A 20,522-nucleotide genomic window follows, 5' to 3' on the forward strand; every position below is an offset into this window, starting at 1 on the left:
GGCTCAGCCCTTTGGGAAAATACCAAGTTTCAAAAGGATTGGATTGGAAGGTCCAATATTTCTAGAATCCAAAAGGGCCACTATCGAATTCCAGGGTGATTCTGTTCTCGTCCTTTTTTCTCACCATAGGAAAAAAAATGGGGGTCAGATTGGGGCATCCTCTCTGGGTGCCCATAGAATTGGACCCCCTGATCCTATCTTTCATAAACTTTGGGATTCTGGAAGCTCCAGCAGCTACAATGCAAATTTAGTGCCCTTATCTCAAACTCCCACCTACCCAGACCACAAAATAGATGAAAAGGCAAAATTTCCCACTGACTTCAATGGCACCATAGGTTATAATGGCCCCAAACTGATTCAGCTGAACTCAAAATCACCCAAATCTGAATCATTAAATCGAACCAGTGTTTTGGGATGATTTGAATTGGCTGAATCGATTCAGGTTGAATCTAAAAACCACTGAATTTTTTTCTGTGCACATCCATAGTGATCACTGCCACTACTGGAAATAGCTCTAAAAACGTTAAGATGTTAAGGATACCAGTTCTAGATCACTACACATACTATTGACCAGAACCCGTGCTGCCAGCCCTGCTGGAATGAACCGGTTTTAAAAATTTTAATTTAAAAATTAATACGGTTCTGCATTATGAGTTCTAAATCATTCTCAGTTTTATTGCTGAATGTAGTACTGTGATTTGCTTGGACGAAGCTGGGCAGAATAAAACACCATTTGCTAACCTGTTAAAATTTCCCATCATGAAATCAACTGAAACCAATTCGTTTGTTGGAATACAAAAAACGTTGCAAGAAGCCACTAAACTTCTTCATAAAATAATGCCGTCTTTTACATGTTGAAGTTACTCTGTTTTATTGGTAACAACCATCAGCCATAAACATTTTAAAAATCATAAAACCAAATCATGGAATATGTGTGCATTATATTTGTATTCTGCCAGTATCTCCTTCAGCTGCCAGTATCTCCTTCAGCTACCACAAGGACTGTTCTCGTACAAGATTTCAAAAGTAAATCTTAATTACATTTTTTCCTGTCATTTGACTCATTTCCATTTCCCTTTTTATTCAGTAATTATTAAAGAACCAATTCTTGGTAAACTTACAGAAGACCCATTACAATTGAGTGGTGAGGCAATATAAGTTTTTCCCCATGTATTTTGCAAAAAAAGATGTAACAAAAAATTCTCAAATGAATTGTCTTAACTAGGAATGGTTGATTCCATATTACGGGAATTTCTTCTTTGAGCTACATTTCAAATATAAAGGCAGAAATTATAATGTAAGGACAGTGGACAATGTAAGAAGAAATAAGATAACTTTCCTCTTCATAGATTTTAATCAATAATTCTCCTACTTACTAATGGATGCAATAAAGCTTTCCCCCAGTAAATACTAATGGCCCGAATAAACTTTGTAAGCAAAGAAAATTATAAGTTGAAAAGAGAAAAAGCAAGTATTATTTTCCTGCAAGAAACCCAAATTACATTGTCAGACTCAACCAAAGCTGGGGGGGCTTCATTGCATTTGGCATGCATAAAAGTAAAATATAGCAACATATGTTTAACAATTCAAATATGAAAATGCCTGATTCTTTTTCTGACTCAGAAGGTATTTATTACTTACGGAAACATTTTTTTGACAATTAGTTATCATTGGGAATGTATATGCCTCAAATATAAAACAGACTACCTTCTTTAGGAATTCTAAGAATTTTTTTTCCTGCTGGACATGTTACCCTCAGTGAGGCATTTTACCAGTGCCATGAATAATTCATTAGACTATGAAACAGGAAGTGCCACTAGATCTTTATATAGCACATTAAAATGATGTTTCCCCTTTTCAAATTATTGGTAACCGGAACATACATAATCCCACTGTTCAGGATTAGATTTTTTTTCCCTACCGTTCACAATTTTTACTTCTGGCTTGATAGGCTTTTAAGTTTATCCCTTTTATCAAAATGTCTCAGTTATTCTTGCACTGAGACAATGCATTACACCATTACTTAGGGATTATTGCTTAATAAGACTAGAAGGCAGGGCTGGTGGACAGAAACAGGACTGTGTGACTAAACAGTAACTGAAGAGAAATGTGTGTTTTCTCCACACTCCTTGCACTTTTTAGATAACACCATCAAGAAAGGATAGACTAAATGCACCAAAAAAAATTCACAGACCAATGGCAGAAATTGAAGAAATAGCTGAGGGAAAACGAAGAGCTAGGTCAAGAGGCCCTGTCTCCACAGAGGTCAAGAGAGGACTGAGGAAGGCTCTCCCTGCCTCCATCACACCCTGATTTGGGTGGGAAATGCTAGTGTGTGCCAGATGGGAAAGAGAACATTCCTAAAGCTTTTTAGAAAGAGCTGGGAATCTCAACAAAATTGTCTGCAGCTGGCCTGCAACCTTTGGTCTCATGTGGGACCAGACTGCACAGAAGCCATGAATATGAAATGCAACTTGGGATTTATAGAGAAAAAGACCCACAAAACCAGCTTCCCTTCCTGAAAAGTGGCACATATGCTACACACACTGCCTGCTACTCACAAGGAAATTAGCTTGTGGTATTATGATTGGTGTCATCTCTTGCTTAAAGGGAAAAGCATAACATTCCAGTGAATATACCTATAAGTGTATAACTGGAAGGTGGTGTCCATACTTGCATACAGGGAAATTCAGGGCCACTCTGCATAGTCTGGTGGTGGTCACAACAGAGGGCTGGTGGTGGTCACAACAGAGGGCTGGTGATGGTCACAACAGAGGTTGATGGAGTAGATTCCTATGTTCAAATGAGTTCTCTGGAGCTTAGCTTTCTAAAGAAAAGTCTTTATTGATAAACCTTCCTTCAAAGCCCCTGGGCTAAAATGGGACACAGAGAGACAAGAACAACTCTAAATTACAACACTTTATTGCAGCATCGGCAAAGATCAGATTTCTGAAGCTGGTGAAGATCAGGTGGCATTTCTGATTGCGTGTGAGTGCGTGAGAGAGAAATGTTACAAGTGCGTACAAGTCTCATTTACAATTCTACATGCAGAACTCAACAGTGGTAGAAAGAAATTTTAAAATTGCTAGAAAAAATCAGTAGCGTACAGATGTGCTTATTAACTGAATGTACTACAACCTACATAGAAGCAATCAAAAATAAAATAATCCCCCCACAACTATGCTAACAAACAAGATTGTCAGAAACTGACCAAGAAACCTCATTTCCCTTTAGAAAAATAAAAATTCTACTTGTTGCCAACTATTTTTTTCTCCTTTTTTTAAATATATAGACAGAGGCTTAACAACGCATGTAAGTCAACAGAACATTCAGCTCCACTTCACGGCATCTGTTTGTCATGCTGACTGGCACATTTTGGTTTTCGACAATGCTTCCAACGAGCGCCACTACATTCCTGTTCTTAGGCTGCTGTCAGGCTGTTCTAGGCAACTGGAGGTCAGCGTGGCTGGCTTTCCCGTCCTCTTCACTGACCCTGAGGAGCTCATGCCCCCTCCTGGGATCTTTCTGGTGCCCTGCCCTGCCTTCTTCCAACCTTCGCTCTCCTTCCCCTGGCTCGGAGAGCAGGGTTCCTTCCCCTCAGAATAGAAGCCTTTTCTTGTGGAACATCTGGGGCTTTGGTTTCGCTTATCCTACTTGTTGGGGTTCACTACATGATATTTACCTTTCGCTCCATCCCTTCTGTATTGCAGACCCGAAGCCCCCCCAATAAATATTCTCCTGACACGCCATGTTCAATTCCAAGGAAACGCCACTCTTTATCAGGTCTGATTTCCCCACACACACTTTCAACCATCACAGTCGTCTCTGCTCTGCTGTAATCCATTGTTCTTTGCTGTAACTGAACTGCTCACTTAGTAAAGTTAACCATCTCATTTATTGACTGCCATTCTCATGAGAAGATTAACCCTCACACGGTGCCATAACAAAATGCTTTATATTTTTTTTTTTGGTAGGCCATGACCGGAAGCTTCCGCTATTTCTGTTTTTAGTGGAGGCTGGTGTATCTGCTCTATGGCCCCAGCCTGCCTGTCCCAGGTTTTCGATTCTGAACTCTCTAGACTGATGCGCTCAGATGTGTCCACTGCTCTCATGCAATTGCTGGAGAACTCCACTAATCCACAACATTGGAGATACAGGACCTAATGAAATGACGCTTGCAGCTGGATCAACGTCTCCTAAAAAGGGAACAAAACAGAAGAGAGCATGAATAGTGAAGAACTAAGGCTGCATGGCAGTGCTTTGTGCCAAATGCAGTTAACTAAATGATTAACTCCTATTTCTCCTCAGTCTTCTCTTAGGATCACTGTTGGGGCAGTCCACAAACACCTAGTTTCTTTAAATGTAACAAAGTCTTCTGGGCTAGAGGAATTGCATCAAAGAGTAGAAAAAGAACTTGCAGATGTAATCTCTGAACCTCTATCAATTGACCATATGCTGGGGACCTCAATAACGTCTCAGAAAAAGAGACTATGCTGAATAAGGTTGAGAACAGCCAGAGCATATGGGTGGAGTGGCCTGTGTAGCTCCTTGGCCCAAACTACACAGCAAAACAAGACATACAAGTTGCAGAATAAACTATACAAGAGCAGTAATGCAGAGTTGCATATTTTGTACAGATCACAAAATACAGCTTTTCTTGTACTCATTCTTCATATACAATATGTATGTTACAGTGCCACATTAAAAGCTGACATCTAATGAACAGCTCAAGTGACTAGGTATCTGCAGTTGTGTCCCCCCCCCTCCACCACCACACACACAAATCTGTCTAGAATGCATGGTCCCCTCACCCATCTTCTGTAATGAACATGTAAGGAGTCAAACATAAGGACTGGTATGATCCTTTAGTTTCCATTTGAGCATCCCAGGAAACATGGGATAACAAAGAAACCTGGAATAGAATGCATAGCTTTGCTAGCTATAGACTGCGCCTTAATCCCCTCACTTGGTTGGTTTGTTCAGTCCTTAGAGGCTGTTGTCTGCAAGTCATGAGCTACTTCATGTCCTGTAAGTATCATTTATACTCAGTGTGATCAGACTAGAAGTCTAGATCTATTTGAAGTGGGGACCACATATATCTGAAAAAGGGGTCTGCAAACAAACAAGTTATATATTTTGCCAAGTTGCTTTGTCTTTTTCCCGTCCCCAACATGATGCTGTGCAGATGCCCAAGAATAATTCTTTGTCTTCTATATTTGGAGCCTACTAGTACCAAAACTCACTTTGTTTTCCATGACTAATCTCAGTTTCACCATTGTCTCTGCCCCCTCTCACACCTGATCATGTTACAAAAATAGGAATAACAATGAAACTGGAGAGGCAAGAGTTCTACACTCTTTATAAATTCTGTTCTTTCCTTTGGTTTGAAGTAGCAGCTTCTTGAGTCAGCTTCTTGACAAGCAGAAGACTCACTGCCAACCGCCTTTCTCTCCCATATCCCTGGACTATAAGATGCTGTCAGTCACCCTCACTGACTTGCAGTTTTGAGCATATTTTTGTGGTGAACAGACACTTGGATACTCATTACCATGAGACCACATATGCACTTATTTTTTTGTACATACAGACTGGCAAATAGGGCTGCCTATGAAGCAGGCATAGGGGCAGCTGAATTGCTATAGCAATACAAAAGTCCAGCGGCTAAACATTTATTTCATTGAGCTTTTGTAAATCACAGACAGCACAAAAGCTAATATTGAAATAATGTATCTTTAAGGTGTCACTGGATTTCTGTTTAATGTATGAAGCAGCTCAGAGGGGGACCACATCACAGCAACTTGCAGTCTAGGACAGCAGCAGTTATCAGATAAAGGGGCCAATGCAAGAGACAGCACTGAAGTCAACAAAAGGAAGGAAGAGGGACGACTGTTATGTCACAGTAGCTTTGATTTTATGAACCAGGATGCCTCTAGGGCAGGGGCAGTCAACCTGTGGTCCTCCAGATGTCCATGGACTACAATTTAGGATGCTTAGGGCTAATCCTGCGTTGAGCAGGGGGTTGGACTAGATGGCCTGTATGGCCCCTTCCAACTCTATGATTCTATGATTCTATGATTCTATGAATTCCCATGAACCCCTGCCAGTGTTTGCTCATGGGAATTGTAGTCCATGAACATCTGGAGGACCACAGGTTAACTACCCCTGCTCTAGGGCACACTTAGGCAAACAACCATCTTGGCCTTCTTAACTTCTATTACAGAGAACCTACTGTAGGAAAAAAATTAACTAAAAATGGCCTCAATCAGTCTGGAGAGTAGCTCAAATGACCTGACCATGAATTCTTGTACCTTTCTTTAGACAGTGAGCCAGTGTTAAAAGGATAGGTAGTTAATTGGTTAGTATACAGTGTTGGCCAGTACTCTTTACCATCTTTCTCAGGAAATAATCTTTGGGAAGACAAAGACAAAACCCTTCTGAAGATCTTCCCTGCTATCAGACACATGGGGTTTCTGTTACTCCCTTGGCTGGGGAAAGGAATTAGAATGGACCGTTTTTGTTCCAAAATCTGTTCAGGATCCCCAGCCCTAAGGAGGTGAAACTGGCCTTGTCCAGGGCCAGGGCCTTTAAGCCTTGGCTCCAGCCTGGGGGGGATCGCTCTGCCAAAAAGAGATCAGGGCCCTGCAGGAACTTAACAAGTTCCACCAGGCCTATGGTCAGGTCCCTGAGGGACTATCAGGAACTGCTGGCCTCGCTGCTGGAGACTGAGACAAGACCTGCTTCAAGAACTCTACCTGCCCCTCTATCTGAGGCAATAAACTGTCAATGATTTTATCTGATACTGGTTGTTATGGAAGCATGCTGTCAACCTCCCTGAGCCACAAAAGGTATAAAAATTAAGTGTTATTTTATTTAAAGGTGTTAAATAAACAAATGGAAGGACAGTGGTGGCAATATTTTTAAAGCATTTTCATATACTTTGGGGAATTCTTCACTGGAAACTAGATCAAAGGGCCTATTTTAGGACTCTTGCCAGGATTACTTTAAATATGGGAAGGGTTTTCAACTCTAGGAAAGCAGAGGAACTAAGGTGTAGTTCCCATTTCTCCCAAAGGTTCTTTGCCCCTAAACAGAACACTCACAGCAGAATCTATTAAAAATCAGAGGGTTTACAACAGAATAAGACATATAACTTTAAACAAAAGAAAGATATCCTGTAGCAGAAGTTCCTAAGCTGGTAACATTCCTTCTTTAAAAAAAAACTGATTAAAATGTGGAATTCTCTGCTAAAGGATGTAATGATGGCCACACAAGTAAATAGCTTTAAAAGGGGATTAGATAGATTCATGGAGGATTAGTTTATCAGAGGAGCTAAGCTTCAGCCTCTATGCTATGCCATTGGCCATTGAGAGAAACTGGTTGGCCACTTTGTGAGACAGGATTGACTAGACAGACCACTGGCCTGATCCAGCAGGGATCTTATGTCCAAATGATGACTTTCCACCCCCTTCTTATGCATATTGTACAAGTCCCATTCATTCCTGGGAGGCCTCCTCTAGAAAACTATTCAACAGACTTTATCCTAGAAATGTTGAAGCTGTCATTAGTTATACATTTTTAAGCAGAGGCATGATGCCCCTGCTTCATGCTAGAGTTTCTTTACATTCTACAATATGATTACCTTCAAGAGAAAGTGGCTTTCCATACCCTTCTCCATGATCTCCACCAACTTATTATTAAGCCCATGAAACTGGCACACAAAGTTTCCTCTTACCTCCCACCAGTTTTAAAGATTAGATCAGCATTAGGTGCTCCCTTGGGATGCTGATACCGTGGCCTCCGTTCTCGATTGGTGTTTGCTGGAGCTGGCCGTTGGGCGAGGGATTGCATCATCTCTGTGGATTTATTTTGGTTAAGAGAAGGAAATTAAGAGATGGACGGCAAATGGCACAATCAAAGGGAGCTCAGATTATTTCAAATGTCATAATTCTAAAGGCGGAGCAGTGCAAGTTACAGCAAAACAAAACAGAAGTTCAGGAGCACCATAAAAGCCTACATAATGTATTCTAGCATAGATGCATGAAGGGGACATCCACAGGATCTGCTGACACAAGCTCTGACTCTTATACCAGAATAAACTTTGTCTACCTTTGAGATGTCCCAGATTCCTATTCCATTAAAATGCCACAGCTCTCAATCCTGTAAAGTGCTGCTCTGGGAAAGGATTAGACCCTTTAGCAAGAAAGTCATTAACATGCAAGTTACTGTCATCAAATAAGAGGGTACTGTAAACTGCAAGTCCATTACCATGATACAGGATTTATGTCCATTTTAAAACAGAGTTTTTTCCTTCTGTAAATTTAGGGGCAGGAAGCGTATTACGAGTTTGAACTGGGCCCATATGCATAGTGGCTGTCTCCTCCTGTACAGAAACACGGGCATAACCAGGACCACATGCAAGGCCTTTGTAAGACGAACCCAAGGGATGTGTGCGAACTTTCAGCTGTACAAGGCCCTTCAAAAAGGTTCTTCCTACCCTGGTAGTCCTCTTGCTCCTGCCGTTCATTGATGTCCAGTGTCAGCTTCTTCATTCTCATCCTCTCTTCTTGCTCAGCCTGTTGCTGGTTCCAGTGGTTTGCAGCCAGTTGAGAAGACATTGGCACATTGAGAATCTTGAACTAAAGAAAGAAAAGAAAAAAAAGACACATTTCTGTAAGAGCCCAAAGAACAAAACAAACTAAATATCACCTTGAACTAAAGGACAGAGTGACTACTTCCAGCTAGCAACTCGCAAATGGCGCCCACACTGCCCCTTCCCTGCTGCCACCACCAGTGTGTCTCAGCAGGGAAAAGTCAAACTAATGAAACTAACATGACACCGTATTAGTGTTCATTAGATCAGAAAGCATACTGAATTATTGGATTGGCCATGTGAGTCTATCATAACAGACCAAAAAGGAACATTGGGGCGCCCTAAAATACTTAGTGGGCTGGAAATCCACTTCATCACTCTGTTCAGCAGAATATATAAATGGACAGAAAAGTATGGGCTAAAAGGTCATAAAATGCACTTAATAAAGGCTCTAACATTTCTGTCCAAAAGTGAAAAGTGGTGTGCTTTAACATGGCAATGTTGTGGGAACAGCTGATTTCTCCTAAGAGAGGATAAGCAACCCAGTTACAAAATAAGGATGAACAGTTTTCAATAGAAGAATTCATTTTTTCTCACCTGCTGCTTATTGCCTTTTCGAGTTAGCATGACAAAAGGCATAGTGTCACCAGACTCCGATTCTCCTTCCCCACTACCCAGCGGTGGACCTTTCTTTAGCTGGCTCTTGAGATGCAGGGGAATGGCCACATCTAACTGATGTACTTTCACAGACTCACCGCTCCTTTGCTGAAAGGGTTAACATACTATTTAAGTGTCAAAGACCAAAACAAGATTCCAAAGCCAAGGTTTACAAAGCAGTTTCCATGTAAAAAATAAGAAGCGTTGGGTTTTTTGTTTCCCTTTATGGGTTCTGTCTAAGGTGCCATTCAAACCTATAGCTACTAGCCCTTTGAAGGAGCTTACTTTCAAGAGACAAGAAACACTGTGTATAAATACCAACAATCGTACTCAGAAGGTCACTAAGTATAATGAATGTATACGAACAGAAGGCAATTCAATAACAAACTTCAAATATGCATAAAGCTACATACAATTTTTAGAAAAAAGGAGTGGGAAACCACAACACATGTCCCAAAATCCTGAGTGAACATTTTATTGGAGCTCATATATTTAAAAACATTAAAATATCTGATGGCACACATAAAATATTGGGGTGAAAGATCCAAACCTTTCTTCAGAGCAGCACGCAGCATGCAGTAGGACTCTCAAATATCCAGGGGAGGTATAAGATATATGCTGGCAGAGGATTCTGCTAAATAACAACACCTTGCAGGACTGGAACTAGCTATACCAGATCAAATAAGTTTTTTCACCTCTGATGAAGATCTGTTAGATCAAAACACGCTAGGTACAGTTCCTAACAACTTGGCAATACTAATGTACTCACCCAGATATTTTATGTGTGCCATCAGATATGTTAATGTTTTTAAATAATGGGCTCTTTGGACCCCAAAGTAGAACCCTTCTAAAAATCTGGAGGGCTCCATCCATCAGCAATCCTGATATACACCAGCCTATGGCATCCTGCTGATGAAGCAAGAATCCCTGTAGCAGCCAGCCATGAAATCACGGCCACTGTATGACTTCCTGACAGGACACTATCATGCCTAGAAGCTTTATTAGAAATGTCATCCCCACTCATGGCTGTCTTGAAACTTCCTGAATCCCTCCAATGATCTTCTCCTGTCTCTCCTGTAACAAGAAAACTCTGTCCAAAGCAGTGTCTATTACAACCCCTGGATGAGAGACTCTCCGAGATGGGGTTAAATTGCTCTTTTCCCAGTTGATAATAAAACTGTGTTCTTGGTGTCTGATGATGGAAAGATAGGGACCTGATTAAAATGCCATTAAGTTAAGGAAAAAGTGATACTCCCTGGGTTCTCAGCTGTGCAACTGGAAAAATCAAAGCCTTGGTGAACACCCATGGTGCGGTTTTGTGAATGAATGGGAGAGTCCAGCATTGGGAGGGAAGGCCATCATAAGCAAAACGCAAGAACCTCCAACTAACTTCAGACTTGGTATATGCAAAGAAGAAGAAGGAGTTTGTTCTTATATGCCACTTTTCTCTACCCAAAGGCGGCTCAAAGCAGCTTACAGTCTCCTTCCCTTTCCTCTCCCCACAACAGACATCCTGTGAGGTGGCTGAGGCTCAGAGAGCCCTGAGATTACTGCTCGGTCTGAACAGCTTTATCAGTCCTTTTTGCCTACCCACTCTCAATCTGCCCAAGTTCACAGAATCAGCATTTCTGTCAGATGGCTATCTAGCCTCTGCTTAAAAACTTCCAAAGAAAGAGAACCCACCACTTCCACCGAGGAACTGCTCTGTCAGGAACAGCTGCAAGATGTTTAGCCAAAAATTCTTTTGAATTAATTTCAACTTATTGGTTCAGGTCTGACCCTCTGGGGCAACAGAAAACTTCATCCTCTATATCAGAGGTAGTCAACCTGTGGTCCTCCAGATGTTCATGGACTACAATTCCCATGAGCCCCTGACCAGCCATGGGTCCATCGGCATGCTTCAGTGTGAATTGCTGTTTTCATTACTGTTCTATTGTTCAAATGTACTATTTGTTCTACTGTTATTATTGCTACTATTATTACCATGGCTACCAATTTCTCTGTATAGTTCTGTTCTATATTTCATATGAACTGCCCTGAGCCCCAGGGGAGGGTGGTATATAAATGTAACCCACGAGGTCCCTTCCAACTCTATTATTCTATGATTCTATGATTCTAAATGTGACATGAGTCTTCCCAAGAGATGAGATGGTATAAACTAATGAAGAATTCAAAAACAAATGGAAAAATAATCTTATCCATTGGGTTCCCCTTTATAAAAGGGAAACTGGCCCTAGAGTGGAGTAAGTCCGGCTGTCCGAGCTGGAATTGGCCTGCCCGGACAGCTCCCACCTGCACTGCCCCATGTTGCAGACGTGGCGAAAGACCTTCCCGGGCCTGGAGTCAGCTCTCCGACAGTACACCCGGCGGAGGGGCCTTGCAGCTGCCCCTGGGCCCCGGAAGACCTTTTGCCGCATCACAGACGTGGCAAGAGGCCTTCCCGGCCCCAGGTGCTGTTCTCTGACAGCACGGCCATCAGTGAGGGCCCTCCCTGCTGTCCCTGGGTCCGGGGCACAGCCATCGACTTTCTACTGCTTTGGGGCAGGACTGAAGGCTGAGGTCTATGGGAAAAGTCCCTCTCTTATAGGAATCGCAAGATCAGTGACCTTAGCAGTCAAGAGGACCTTCATCTCATGAGTGAATGCTACCTAACACTAGATCCATGGAAAAACAGAACTTCAAAAGGAGAAGTGTACTAGTGCGTTTCAAAATCATGCCTGTATGTTGTTTACAGTAGCACAAAATAAAGGAAATAATTATTAAAATAAAAAAGTTGTGTGTATTGTGGTTGCAAAAAAACAAGCTAGCCAGTTTAAATTACAATACACCAAGCAATACCTGTAAATTTTCAAGCATCATTTTGTCCAGAGCTTGAATGAAGTCTTCATCTTCAGCACAGGGCACACGCTTCAGTCCACCTCCTTTGATCATTACTTCCTAATAAAATGAAGGGGGGAATATACTTGATTATCTAGTTGTACCTCTGTTAGGGATAGCTCCACCTCCGGGCTCACAGGCTGGACGTGGCCTTTGGGGGTTAGGTAAATTTTAATCAGTAAAGGCTTGTTATCTGTTTCACCCAACAAGAATCATTTTTTTTAAATTTGATTTAGGTATGTGTATACAATGCACAAACCAGAACTCCACTCTCACCACCCAAAAAGCTACACTGAAAATTATGGGACCTGAATGAAGAGAAAACACATACTATGGGTGCTGTAATGAAGAGAGGAAATGGGCAAGATTTAGCAAAAAACAAACAAAAAAACTGGCTGGACCCAACCTATAAAGCTTACCATCTCTGGTGTATGATATCTGAACAGGAAAGCAATAAGACATGCATATAATAAATAATAGAAGCAGAAATACAGTTCTTGACAATGGGCCCCAAAGACTAAGCTGTGTGAATAATTTCTTCATCCTGAAACACTGTACATCTTCTGCTCAGTTTATGAAAGACAAAAACCTTTATATGTGGTAACGTAAGAACTAAAGGGGTATAACTATGATCTACATCAGTGGTCCCCAACCACCGGTCCAGGGACCGGGACCGGTCCGTGGATCAGTCGGTACTGGGCCGCAGCTCCTCCTTGTCCTCCTCCTCGGCTGCTGCTTCCGGGGCTGCCCTGCCACTCTTCCACCAGCTCACATTTGGTGCTCTCCAGCAGCCACCATGGCTGGGGCTTCTCCTCGGAGTGGCACTGCACAGCTGCTGCTGGCAGCACCCCCCAGCAGGCAGCGGGAAGTCAGGGGCACTGGCGAGAAAGCAAGTGGAGCAGGGGCTCAGGCAGCGGTGATGACATCCCTTGGCAAAAGACTACCCCCCCCCCCGGGCCTCAGTAAAATTGTCAAGCGATGACCAGTCCCCGGTGATAAAAAGGTTGGAGACCACTGACCTACATCATAGTTTTCTCATTTGATCTAACATTTAAACCACCTGACATATTAGCTGCAGCTTCTCCCCCACTCTAAAAAAGGAGGGAGGGAGTCAAGAAAAATCAGTCCTGCATCATACTTCTATTCTGGTATATGTCAATTTAATAATGGATTGTAGGCTATTGTATTAAAGAAGTTCTCTACAAATTTTATACCGACAACAATATCTGCTGTGCGATACAACATGTCTGTTCTGTTTTGTCTCTTAGTGTTAAAAACTGTGCAGAAAATTCTACAGCCACAGAGAACAAAACAGTTCTCATGTCAACCTAGTCTTCAGACAACATCACTAATATTAAGTAGCTACTGTTTAAAATATTACCAGACACTCCACCACAAATATTTTTTAAAATAGCAATACATACAGTATTCTCTTCGTCAGTTTCATTTTCCTTATTTGAATCTGTGAGATAATCGGTATTCTCTTCTTCTTCTTCTCCCTCCTCTTCATCCTCATTTTCAGAGCCTTCCTGAAATTTTAGGAGGTATGGAAGTGTAATCAAAAACTGTCCAACTTTTCTCCTGCTTGCAAAGCTAACTGCTTTCACATATTCTAACAATTTTTACTACAATCAGTACTTTGAAACACTATCTTAATTTTCTCTGTATGGTTAATCAAATTCCCTATAAAGATTTCCCTATTAATGCTGAAATTTTATGTAGTCATTTGATGGTGAAACTGAACAACAACTTAGGAGACTGCCTTAGAAGGATGCAGGGAAATTATCTGTTCAATTTCCTTTCTGTAGTAGATCAGTTCAATTTTCCTTTCAGTATCAGCTCTAGGTAAGAACAGAATGTCTGATAAATAAAACACAATCCATATCTTACAGGTTACTGCATACACAGGGCCATCCAATCCAAAATTAGTTGTCATTAGAACAACCACACAAGATTGAGAGGGTGACAGAACACAGAATAACATTTTTTTACTAATAAAGCAGCAAGCTATTTGAAAAAGTGGTCAGTTATTATTCTTGAGCAACTAATATTTCCCCATCCACGTATGGATGGGGCACTTAAAGAAAAAGCATAGGTGGGCATCTTGACTAAACATCCTAAACAGAATTAGACCCTTCAGTCCACCGGAGTTTATGGGTTTAGAAACATTAGTCCTGCTTTGTATGACACTGTCAATCTTTCCTTTGTTGGTTCAAAAGTAAAACTGGGTAAGAACTGTTCCTATAGGACATGTAATTTGAACAAGATAATCGTTCAAATGATGCTGGTATTTAAAACTGTGGCACAATTACCCACACTGAATACAAGGGTCATGAAACCTCATCCTATATTCTGATTTGGCTAAATCAGTCTGAGAAGACAAAAAAAAATCTGAAGAGGAAGATGACTAGTACTGGGATTGAATTCTGGTGCCAAGTTGATTGCCAAGGTGAAGAAACCTGTGCTCCTTTAAGCACATTTTAGGGAATTCTTCAACCATCAAAAAGATTTTAGTCTTGAGAGTTAAGAGAGTTAAGAGAATAAGATGAGTTAAGATGAATTCAACAAATCTGACTTGGGTCCTAAAGATTTTATACAGATCTAGCTTTCCAAAAACAAAAAAGAAGCTGCTGCTGTGTAGATCAACTAAAGAAGAAAAATAAACATGCCAATAATGTACTCAAAGGCATACGCTTGGGAACGTATGGACATGAAGGCAATATCAAGCACAATCACCTTCTGAAAAAATCTTTGGATTAGTTCAGTCATAGCCATCTTCAATAGCACCTATAACTGTCCTGGCCAATTAGGAAGGTAAACAGGAGGGCCACCACCTGAAATCCATCATTTCATTATATGAGCCAATGCTCTTTAGAAGCGTAACAAACATTTTCTAAAACTGTTATTCTTTTCCCTCCTATCTCAAGACTCAGATGATGGCCATGATCCACAGAAAGTAATGCATCTGCTTCTGTACTTGAGGTTCTCCAAGCATAAGCCTGATTATCCTGTTAAACACATTACTGATCAGCAGTCATGGGAGGCAAGAACAAGGAAAGAGGACATCAACTGTGTCTTCTTTGGTTGTCCTCCAGCAGAAGATCAGAATTGTGAGGGAGTGCTTCTTCTATCCCAGTCTCAGTAGGCAGCAAGGGAGTGTTCAATCTGACAAACGACTAAAGCCATAAAGTGGGTCACTCAGAGTCATCTCTTCTCACATGATGCCTTTGTGCTCTTGGCACTTCACCACACCAGAACAAGCTTGACCAATTTATTCCTTCAAAATTTAAAGAGTGACTAGTTCTGATAAATGTTCATGTAGAGAACAAAACCCCCAAAACGCTATTTTTGTTATTTCCAGAATAAGAGTGCACACTTGAGACTAGAGCCTTAAGCATAACAGCTACTAGGTCTACAACATCCCTGAAATTTAGCAGCTCAGCAAGTTAACCACTTATTATCTATGGACAACCAAATACCCTACCCACCCTCTATAAGCCAAGGGAACAAAAAACAAAAAAGAATTACCTCTTCTTCTGGGTCATTTATTTCACTTTCATTTCCAGATTGTTCTTCTATTTCAACGCCACCTTCTTCCTCTTCCTCATCTTCCTCTAGGTTCTCCCCTTCTGCCATTGAACCTTTAGAGTCCTTATCATTCACAAGGCCTAAACAAGGACACAAAAAGAATTATGAATACGTTAAGAAAATGCAAAAGCATTAATTACAATGCATGCTTATTTGGCTATTAGTTCCACTGAAATCAGTTACTTCTATGTAAACACATGCATTGTGTGGCTGAACATCTTCCCAGAAGCCTCATAGGAAGTTATACAAGACAGTATAACTATTATTTATTTTATTTATTATAATTTTATTTACAAGCTACCTGACACTTTATGCCCTGCCTTCCTGTCCTAAGGGTCACAAAAGTGGCAAATTAATTTTAAAATCACACCTTAAAAATTATTAAGCAACAAAAAATACATAATTAAAATAATTAATACTGTAGCCAAAATACATACAAGGACAAAAAATTGCCAATTATAACTCTGGGCAGGAAACAGGGATCACTCCTCAAAATGCCAGAACAAAAGAAGTTACCATGGTTGCACTTACCAGTTAACTGATATTTATTGAGTGTCTTCTGTGCAGGCACACATAGGATTGCATGTGAACATGCCTGCTAGGTAAATTTTCTCCACAATATTCTAGAATCTTTGAGCCCCCCCCCCCCCCCCGCAGCACAGTCAGAGCTACAGGGGTTCTGTTCCTGTCCAAACAATCACATGATGAGGGGGAGGGAGCACTCTTCCTTTAGTCCTTGTTCTGCTGCCATGGAAACTGAAGAAGGTACATGGTCCAAAGATGGAAAGGAGGGAGAGATGTGTGCCCGCATACAACACACTCAATGAACATCAGTTACAGGTAAGTACAACCACGTTTTCATCTTTGTGCCTTCTGTGCAGTCCCAACTGGGAGATTAGCAAACTCACCACAGAGGTGGGTGTAGGTAAACAGAACTTTGACTCCCATACTGCTTTTCCAACAGCCGCTATTAGCCATGATGACTGAGGGCAATCTCCACCTGCAGAGATGCTAAGCCTCTGAATCCCAGAGCCAGGAGACAACATCAGGGGATGGCCTCGGACTATATTCCATTGTTGGCCAGAGGAACTGGTTGGCAACTTTGTGAGAGAGGATGTTGGACTAGGTGGACCACTGGTTTGATTCATCAGGGCTCTTTTTATATTCTTATGTCACATCACTGTTTTTGTGATTCTAAATTACAGCCAAGATTGCTTAAGGTACAGAAAATGTTTTAAAGTCACGAAATGCCCAAGGAATGGGCAACAGCTGCAGCTCCCACCATTCCTAAGGTAGCAATCTTACCTAGTTTGATCAAGAACTCCCTTTCCAGGTCTTGTACCTGCCTAACAGATTCTTCCAGTGAATTGCAGAGTTTCATCTTTGGTCTCAGCAGTTCTAGAGTATCACTGATCATATAGTCAATGTCAATAGGAAACGGATGATCTTTTGTCCAAACATCTAGGCTTTTCTTCCACCAAACATACCTCTGCAAAAAGAAAAAAAATTCTAAAGTGAATGAGCAACCATATTGAAAAAGGTTGGAATTTTAACAGATTTATCAGTCAGTCTGACTGGATCATTCTTCACTCCCTGCTCTGTCTCCCTTTACCTTTATATTGTATTTTCACTTTAATGTTTTTTCACAATCTCTTCTAATTTTTTTAAATTAAGCATTTTCATTTAACTGATATGTGTCATTAGCTAAGACTCATTTTCATTAAATCAGAGTCCAGTGGCACCTTTAAGACCAACAAAGATTTATTCAAGGTGTGAGCTTTCGAGTGCAAGCATTCTTCCTCAGACTTAAAAGCTCACACCTTGAATAAATATTTGTTGGTCTCAAAGGTGCTACTGGACTCTGATTTTATTGTGCTACTTTAAGACCAACACAGCTACCCATTTGAATCTATCATTTTGGTTAGTATTCACGATTACACTACTTAATTGACCTTCTCTCCCTCTTCTCTTTTCCTTTCCTTTCCCCCAACTGTTTAAAATATTAACTGTATAACACTTCAGTACTCAATAAAAATAACTTATTTTAAACATGATATATAGAAAAATGTATCATGATTAAGCATAAATTTTCCACTGATGAAAACCTGTTCCTACCTGAAAGTAGACCAAAAAGCAATCCAGTTTCCGTTTGCTAGAACCTCTGTCAAAGTATTGCCCACAAGTGTCAAGGATGGTGCAGACCTGTCTAATTCGGAAAAGATGTTCTGGAGGATCAAGTGGGCTAGGAGATCCATCAGGGCTCACACCAAACGATGTGAATGAGTACAGAGTTCGAAATATTACTGCTGACTCCACCATTCTGTAATTGTACAGCTCACCCAGGAACTTCGCACTGCTGATTCTCCGCTGGTTAAATTTTGGCTGATTAACCTTCAGCAAACAAAAATGCCATTGGTGAAGCCAGAATCCATTTCCTCATACTTATTTACTAAATTTATACTCATCTTTCTCCCCAATTGGTACTCAAAGCAGCTACTATCATTCTCCTTTCCTTCAATTTACCCTTCATATATATTAGGTAAAAATAAACACACTGTATGAAGGCCTCCTAAGGTAACAACCAGCTGGAACTGTTCATCAACAGCCAGTGTACTCATGGACTGGGCACTGTACACCAAAATCGGTAATACTGTTCTACCACTCTCTCTGCAGCAACTGTTTAACAGCTAACCAATACAAATCTGTTCTGAAAGCAAACAATTCCAGCTAGTAATTCATGTTAGGGGCAACCAGCACTACACTACAATCATGGTAACTATCACAGAAATGATTTTTTTGTAATTTTTATTCATTGTTTTGTGTCTAGAACAAACTGACATGGAATAAAATAAAATTAATGGACTTTTCAAAAAAAAATATTGCTCTAATTTACTATCAAAACAGAGTTGCTCTATTTTGAAGAATTTAGAAACATTTGCTTTAGCTTTTCTTTTTCTAGTGGTTAAACATTTTAAGGTTTTGAAATATTCTTCCTTACCTCCATCCCTAGCCGAATATCTTCTAGGACACCATCCACAACATGAATACCAACATCTTCCTGGTAAAGAACCAGCCCCGCTAAAAGGTTGGCTACACAGTGAATGCTATTATATTTCACATTCCAGATGTTGATCATACAACATATAACGTAGTCTTTCACTTCAGCATCATGCCACGGCAATTTGCGCATCTGTCGCAGGACCTAAACAAGATTTCAAAGAAATGTATCTCAAATGGAAAAAATGAAGCTGGATGTCTTATACTAACTATTAAGGTAGAATTAGTTTTACAAAACCACACTTGTCAGCCTTCATGGTCTGTTAAGGTACCTGCTTTCATAAGAGGAACAGCACTGTTTCCATACGGATATTCTGATGGCTGTTTATCTCATGAAATATGGAAGGCCAATATACCACTATATATCCCAACAGTTACTTGCATTGCTATCCTTAGCAGAGATGCCCACTTTTAAAGCAACAGAAGTCAAAGGGCTTAGAAGGGCATAACTCTGCTTATGATGGCACTGTTATGCTTTTAAAGTCAGGGGTTTATTTTATATCAGAACTTATATACTTCGTTATCTATCCCTAAATATTCACAACTGTGGGCTTTTTCTAAATGTGCGAACAATAGCTGTTGCTTGGAGACGACCAAATGTTTCAAAATCTATAATGAAACAAGTAAAGAAACACATTAAAGATTTAAATTTTACTACATAAATGTGAAAGGCACCTTGTTTCTTAGGTTGCACACGCAGACTTCAGAGGACATACAAAATCTTCTGACATGTTTCTCCTTCAGGTACTAGCTGTATTATTTATTAAATTTGCATACCGCCCTACCAATATGGCTCAGGGCAGTGTACAAAATGGCTATCAGACTGCATCAGCAGATGACAAATGCAGAAACTGGGTTTATAAATCTGTGTCTAGTAAACACAAAAGTATAAATCATGGCGTCTCAGAAAGAAGAATGGTCTTCACAAGCCAGCAAATAGAAAGGCCCCAAGTGAACAGTTGGAAAAGTTTTTGTAGACACAGTGAATGAATCCTCAGTGGCTGGCGTTTTTGTAGTTTTTGTAGACAGATGCACTAGCAAATGTGGCAGACTCATGCTGAGACTCATACAGTGATGTTTGAAGCCCCATGGATATGGAGCAGCTTGTTCTTAAGAGAAATAACACTTAATATTAAACTTGACCAAATGACTCTCCAAGTCTCTGGATGACAAGACATTGACTTGGATTTTACCATCAAGTATAATACTTGGATCAGCATCTGATAACTCAGAACCCACCCACCCCCACTGCAAAAGACATTTTTAACTGGAATAAGAGAGATGGAACAAGGGTAGACAGAAGGAGAAAGGAGCACTACCACCTTCTCAGTAGTGACTTTGGAGAGATCCTTGTAAAGCAGCTTCCGAATATACTCCTGGAGAGGAGGTCGTTTCTTTTTCACTGCCTTCTCAGCTGGAGGAGGGTTACAGTAGTAATAGGCATTTTCTACCATAGTGACGTAGCGAGCATCTAGATGCATGGCTTGCTTCTTTCTCATCATTTGTTCCTGGAAACAAGGTGAAAAGCACCTGTGCTGACATGCCAATTTCCAAGTAGACAATATTTTGACAAGACTCACATTAATCCCTTTTTTACCTGTGTCAAGGCTACACTTCATACTACATTCTACCCTCCAAGCCAGGATCTATGCAAGGTCCTTTTTCAGCTCCCTACTACAGTACATTTTCAGCTATATTCTGGTAGTGTAGGGAAGTACAGTTCCTACCATTTCCCTCTGACATATCCCTACTG

The 20,522-nt window shown here is 40.7% G+C and overlaps 2 protein-coding genes across 5 annotated transcripts in view; both read right to left on the minus strand.

The window, feature by feature from the left end:
* Window positions 1-952: 952 nt before the first annotated feature.
* The window catches only part of NUDT5 (nudix hydrolase 5), a 119,769-nt gene continuing 100,199 nt past the window's right edge, over window positions 953-20,522 (minus strand). Inside the window, exon 7 of the mRNA XM_077337950.1 lies at window positions 953-990. Coding sequence (XP_077194065.1) covers window positions 968-990 — 23 coding nt within the window. The 3' untranslated portion in view covers window positions 953-967. The remainder of the gene's footprint in view (window positions 991-20,522) is intronic.
* UPF2 (UPF2 regulator of nonsense mediated mRNA decay) overlaps window positions 2,902-20,522 on the minus strand; it is a 48,070-nt gene continuing 30,449 nt past the window's right edge. For 2 of the 4 annotated variants that reach the window (XM_077337926.1, XM_077337928.1), the window contains 11 exons: window positions 20,092-20,277; window positions 18,711-18,914; window positions 17,828-18,103; window positions 17,018-17,201; window positions 15,653-15,792; window positions 13,549-13,653; window positions 12,086-12,184; window positions 9,188-9,355; window positions 8,495-8,636; window positions 7,733-7,853; window positions 2,902-4,196 (listed from right to left, as the gene is read on the minus strand). In XM_077337926.1, coding sequence (XP_077194041.1) covers window positions 4,187-4,196; window positions 7,733-7,853; window positions 8,495-8,636; window positions 9,188-9,355; window positions 12,086-12,184; window positions 13,549-13,653; window positions 15,653-15,792; window positions 17,018-17,201; window positions 17,828-18,103; window positions 18,711-18,914; window positions 20,092-20,277 — 1,635 coding nt within the window. In that variant the 3' untranslated portion in view covers window positions 2,902-4,186. Of the gene's footprint in view, window positions 4,197-7,728; window positions 7,854-8,494; window positions 8,637-9,187; window positions 9,356-12,085; window positions 12,185-13,548; window positions 13,654-15,652; window positions 15,793-17,017; window positions 17,202-17,827; window positions 18,104-18,710; window positions 18,915-20,091; window positions 20,278-20,522 lie in introns of those variants that run through there. The other 2 variants (XM_077337927.1, XM_077337929.1) reach the window with 1 other exon arrangement.

The sequence above is a fragment of the Paroedura picta genome, chromosome 5, assembly GCF_049243985.1.
Source record: "Paroedura picta isolate Pp20150507F chromosome 5, Ppicta_v3.0, whole genome shotgun sequence".
Lineage (NCBI taxonomy): Eukaryota > Metazoa > Chordata > Lepidosauria > Squamata > Gekkonidae > Paroedura > Paroedura picta.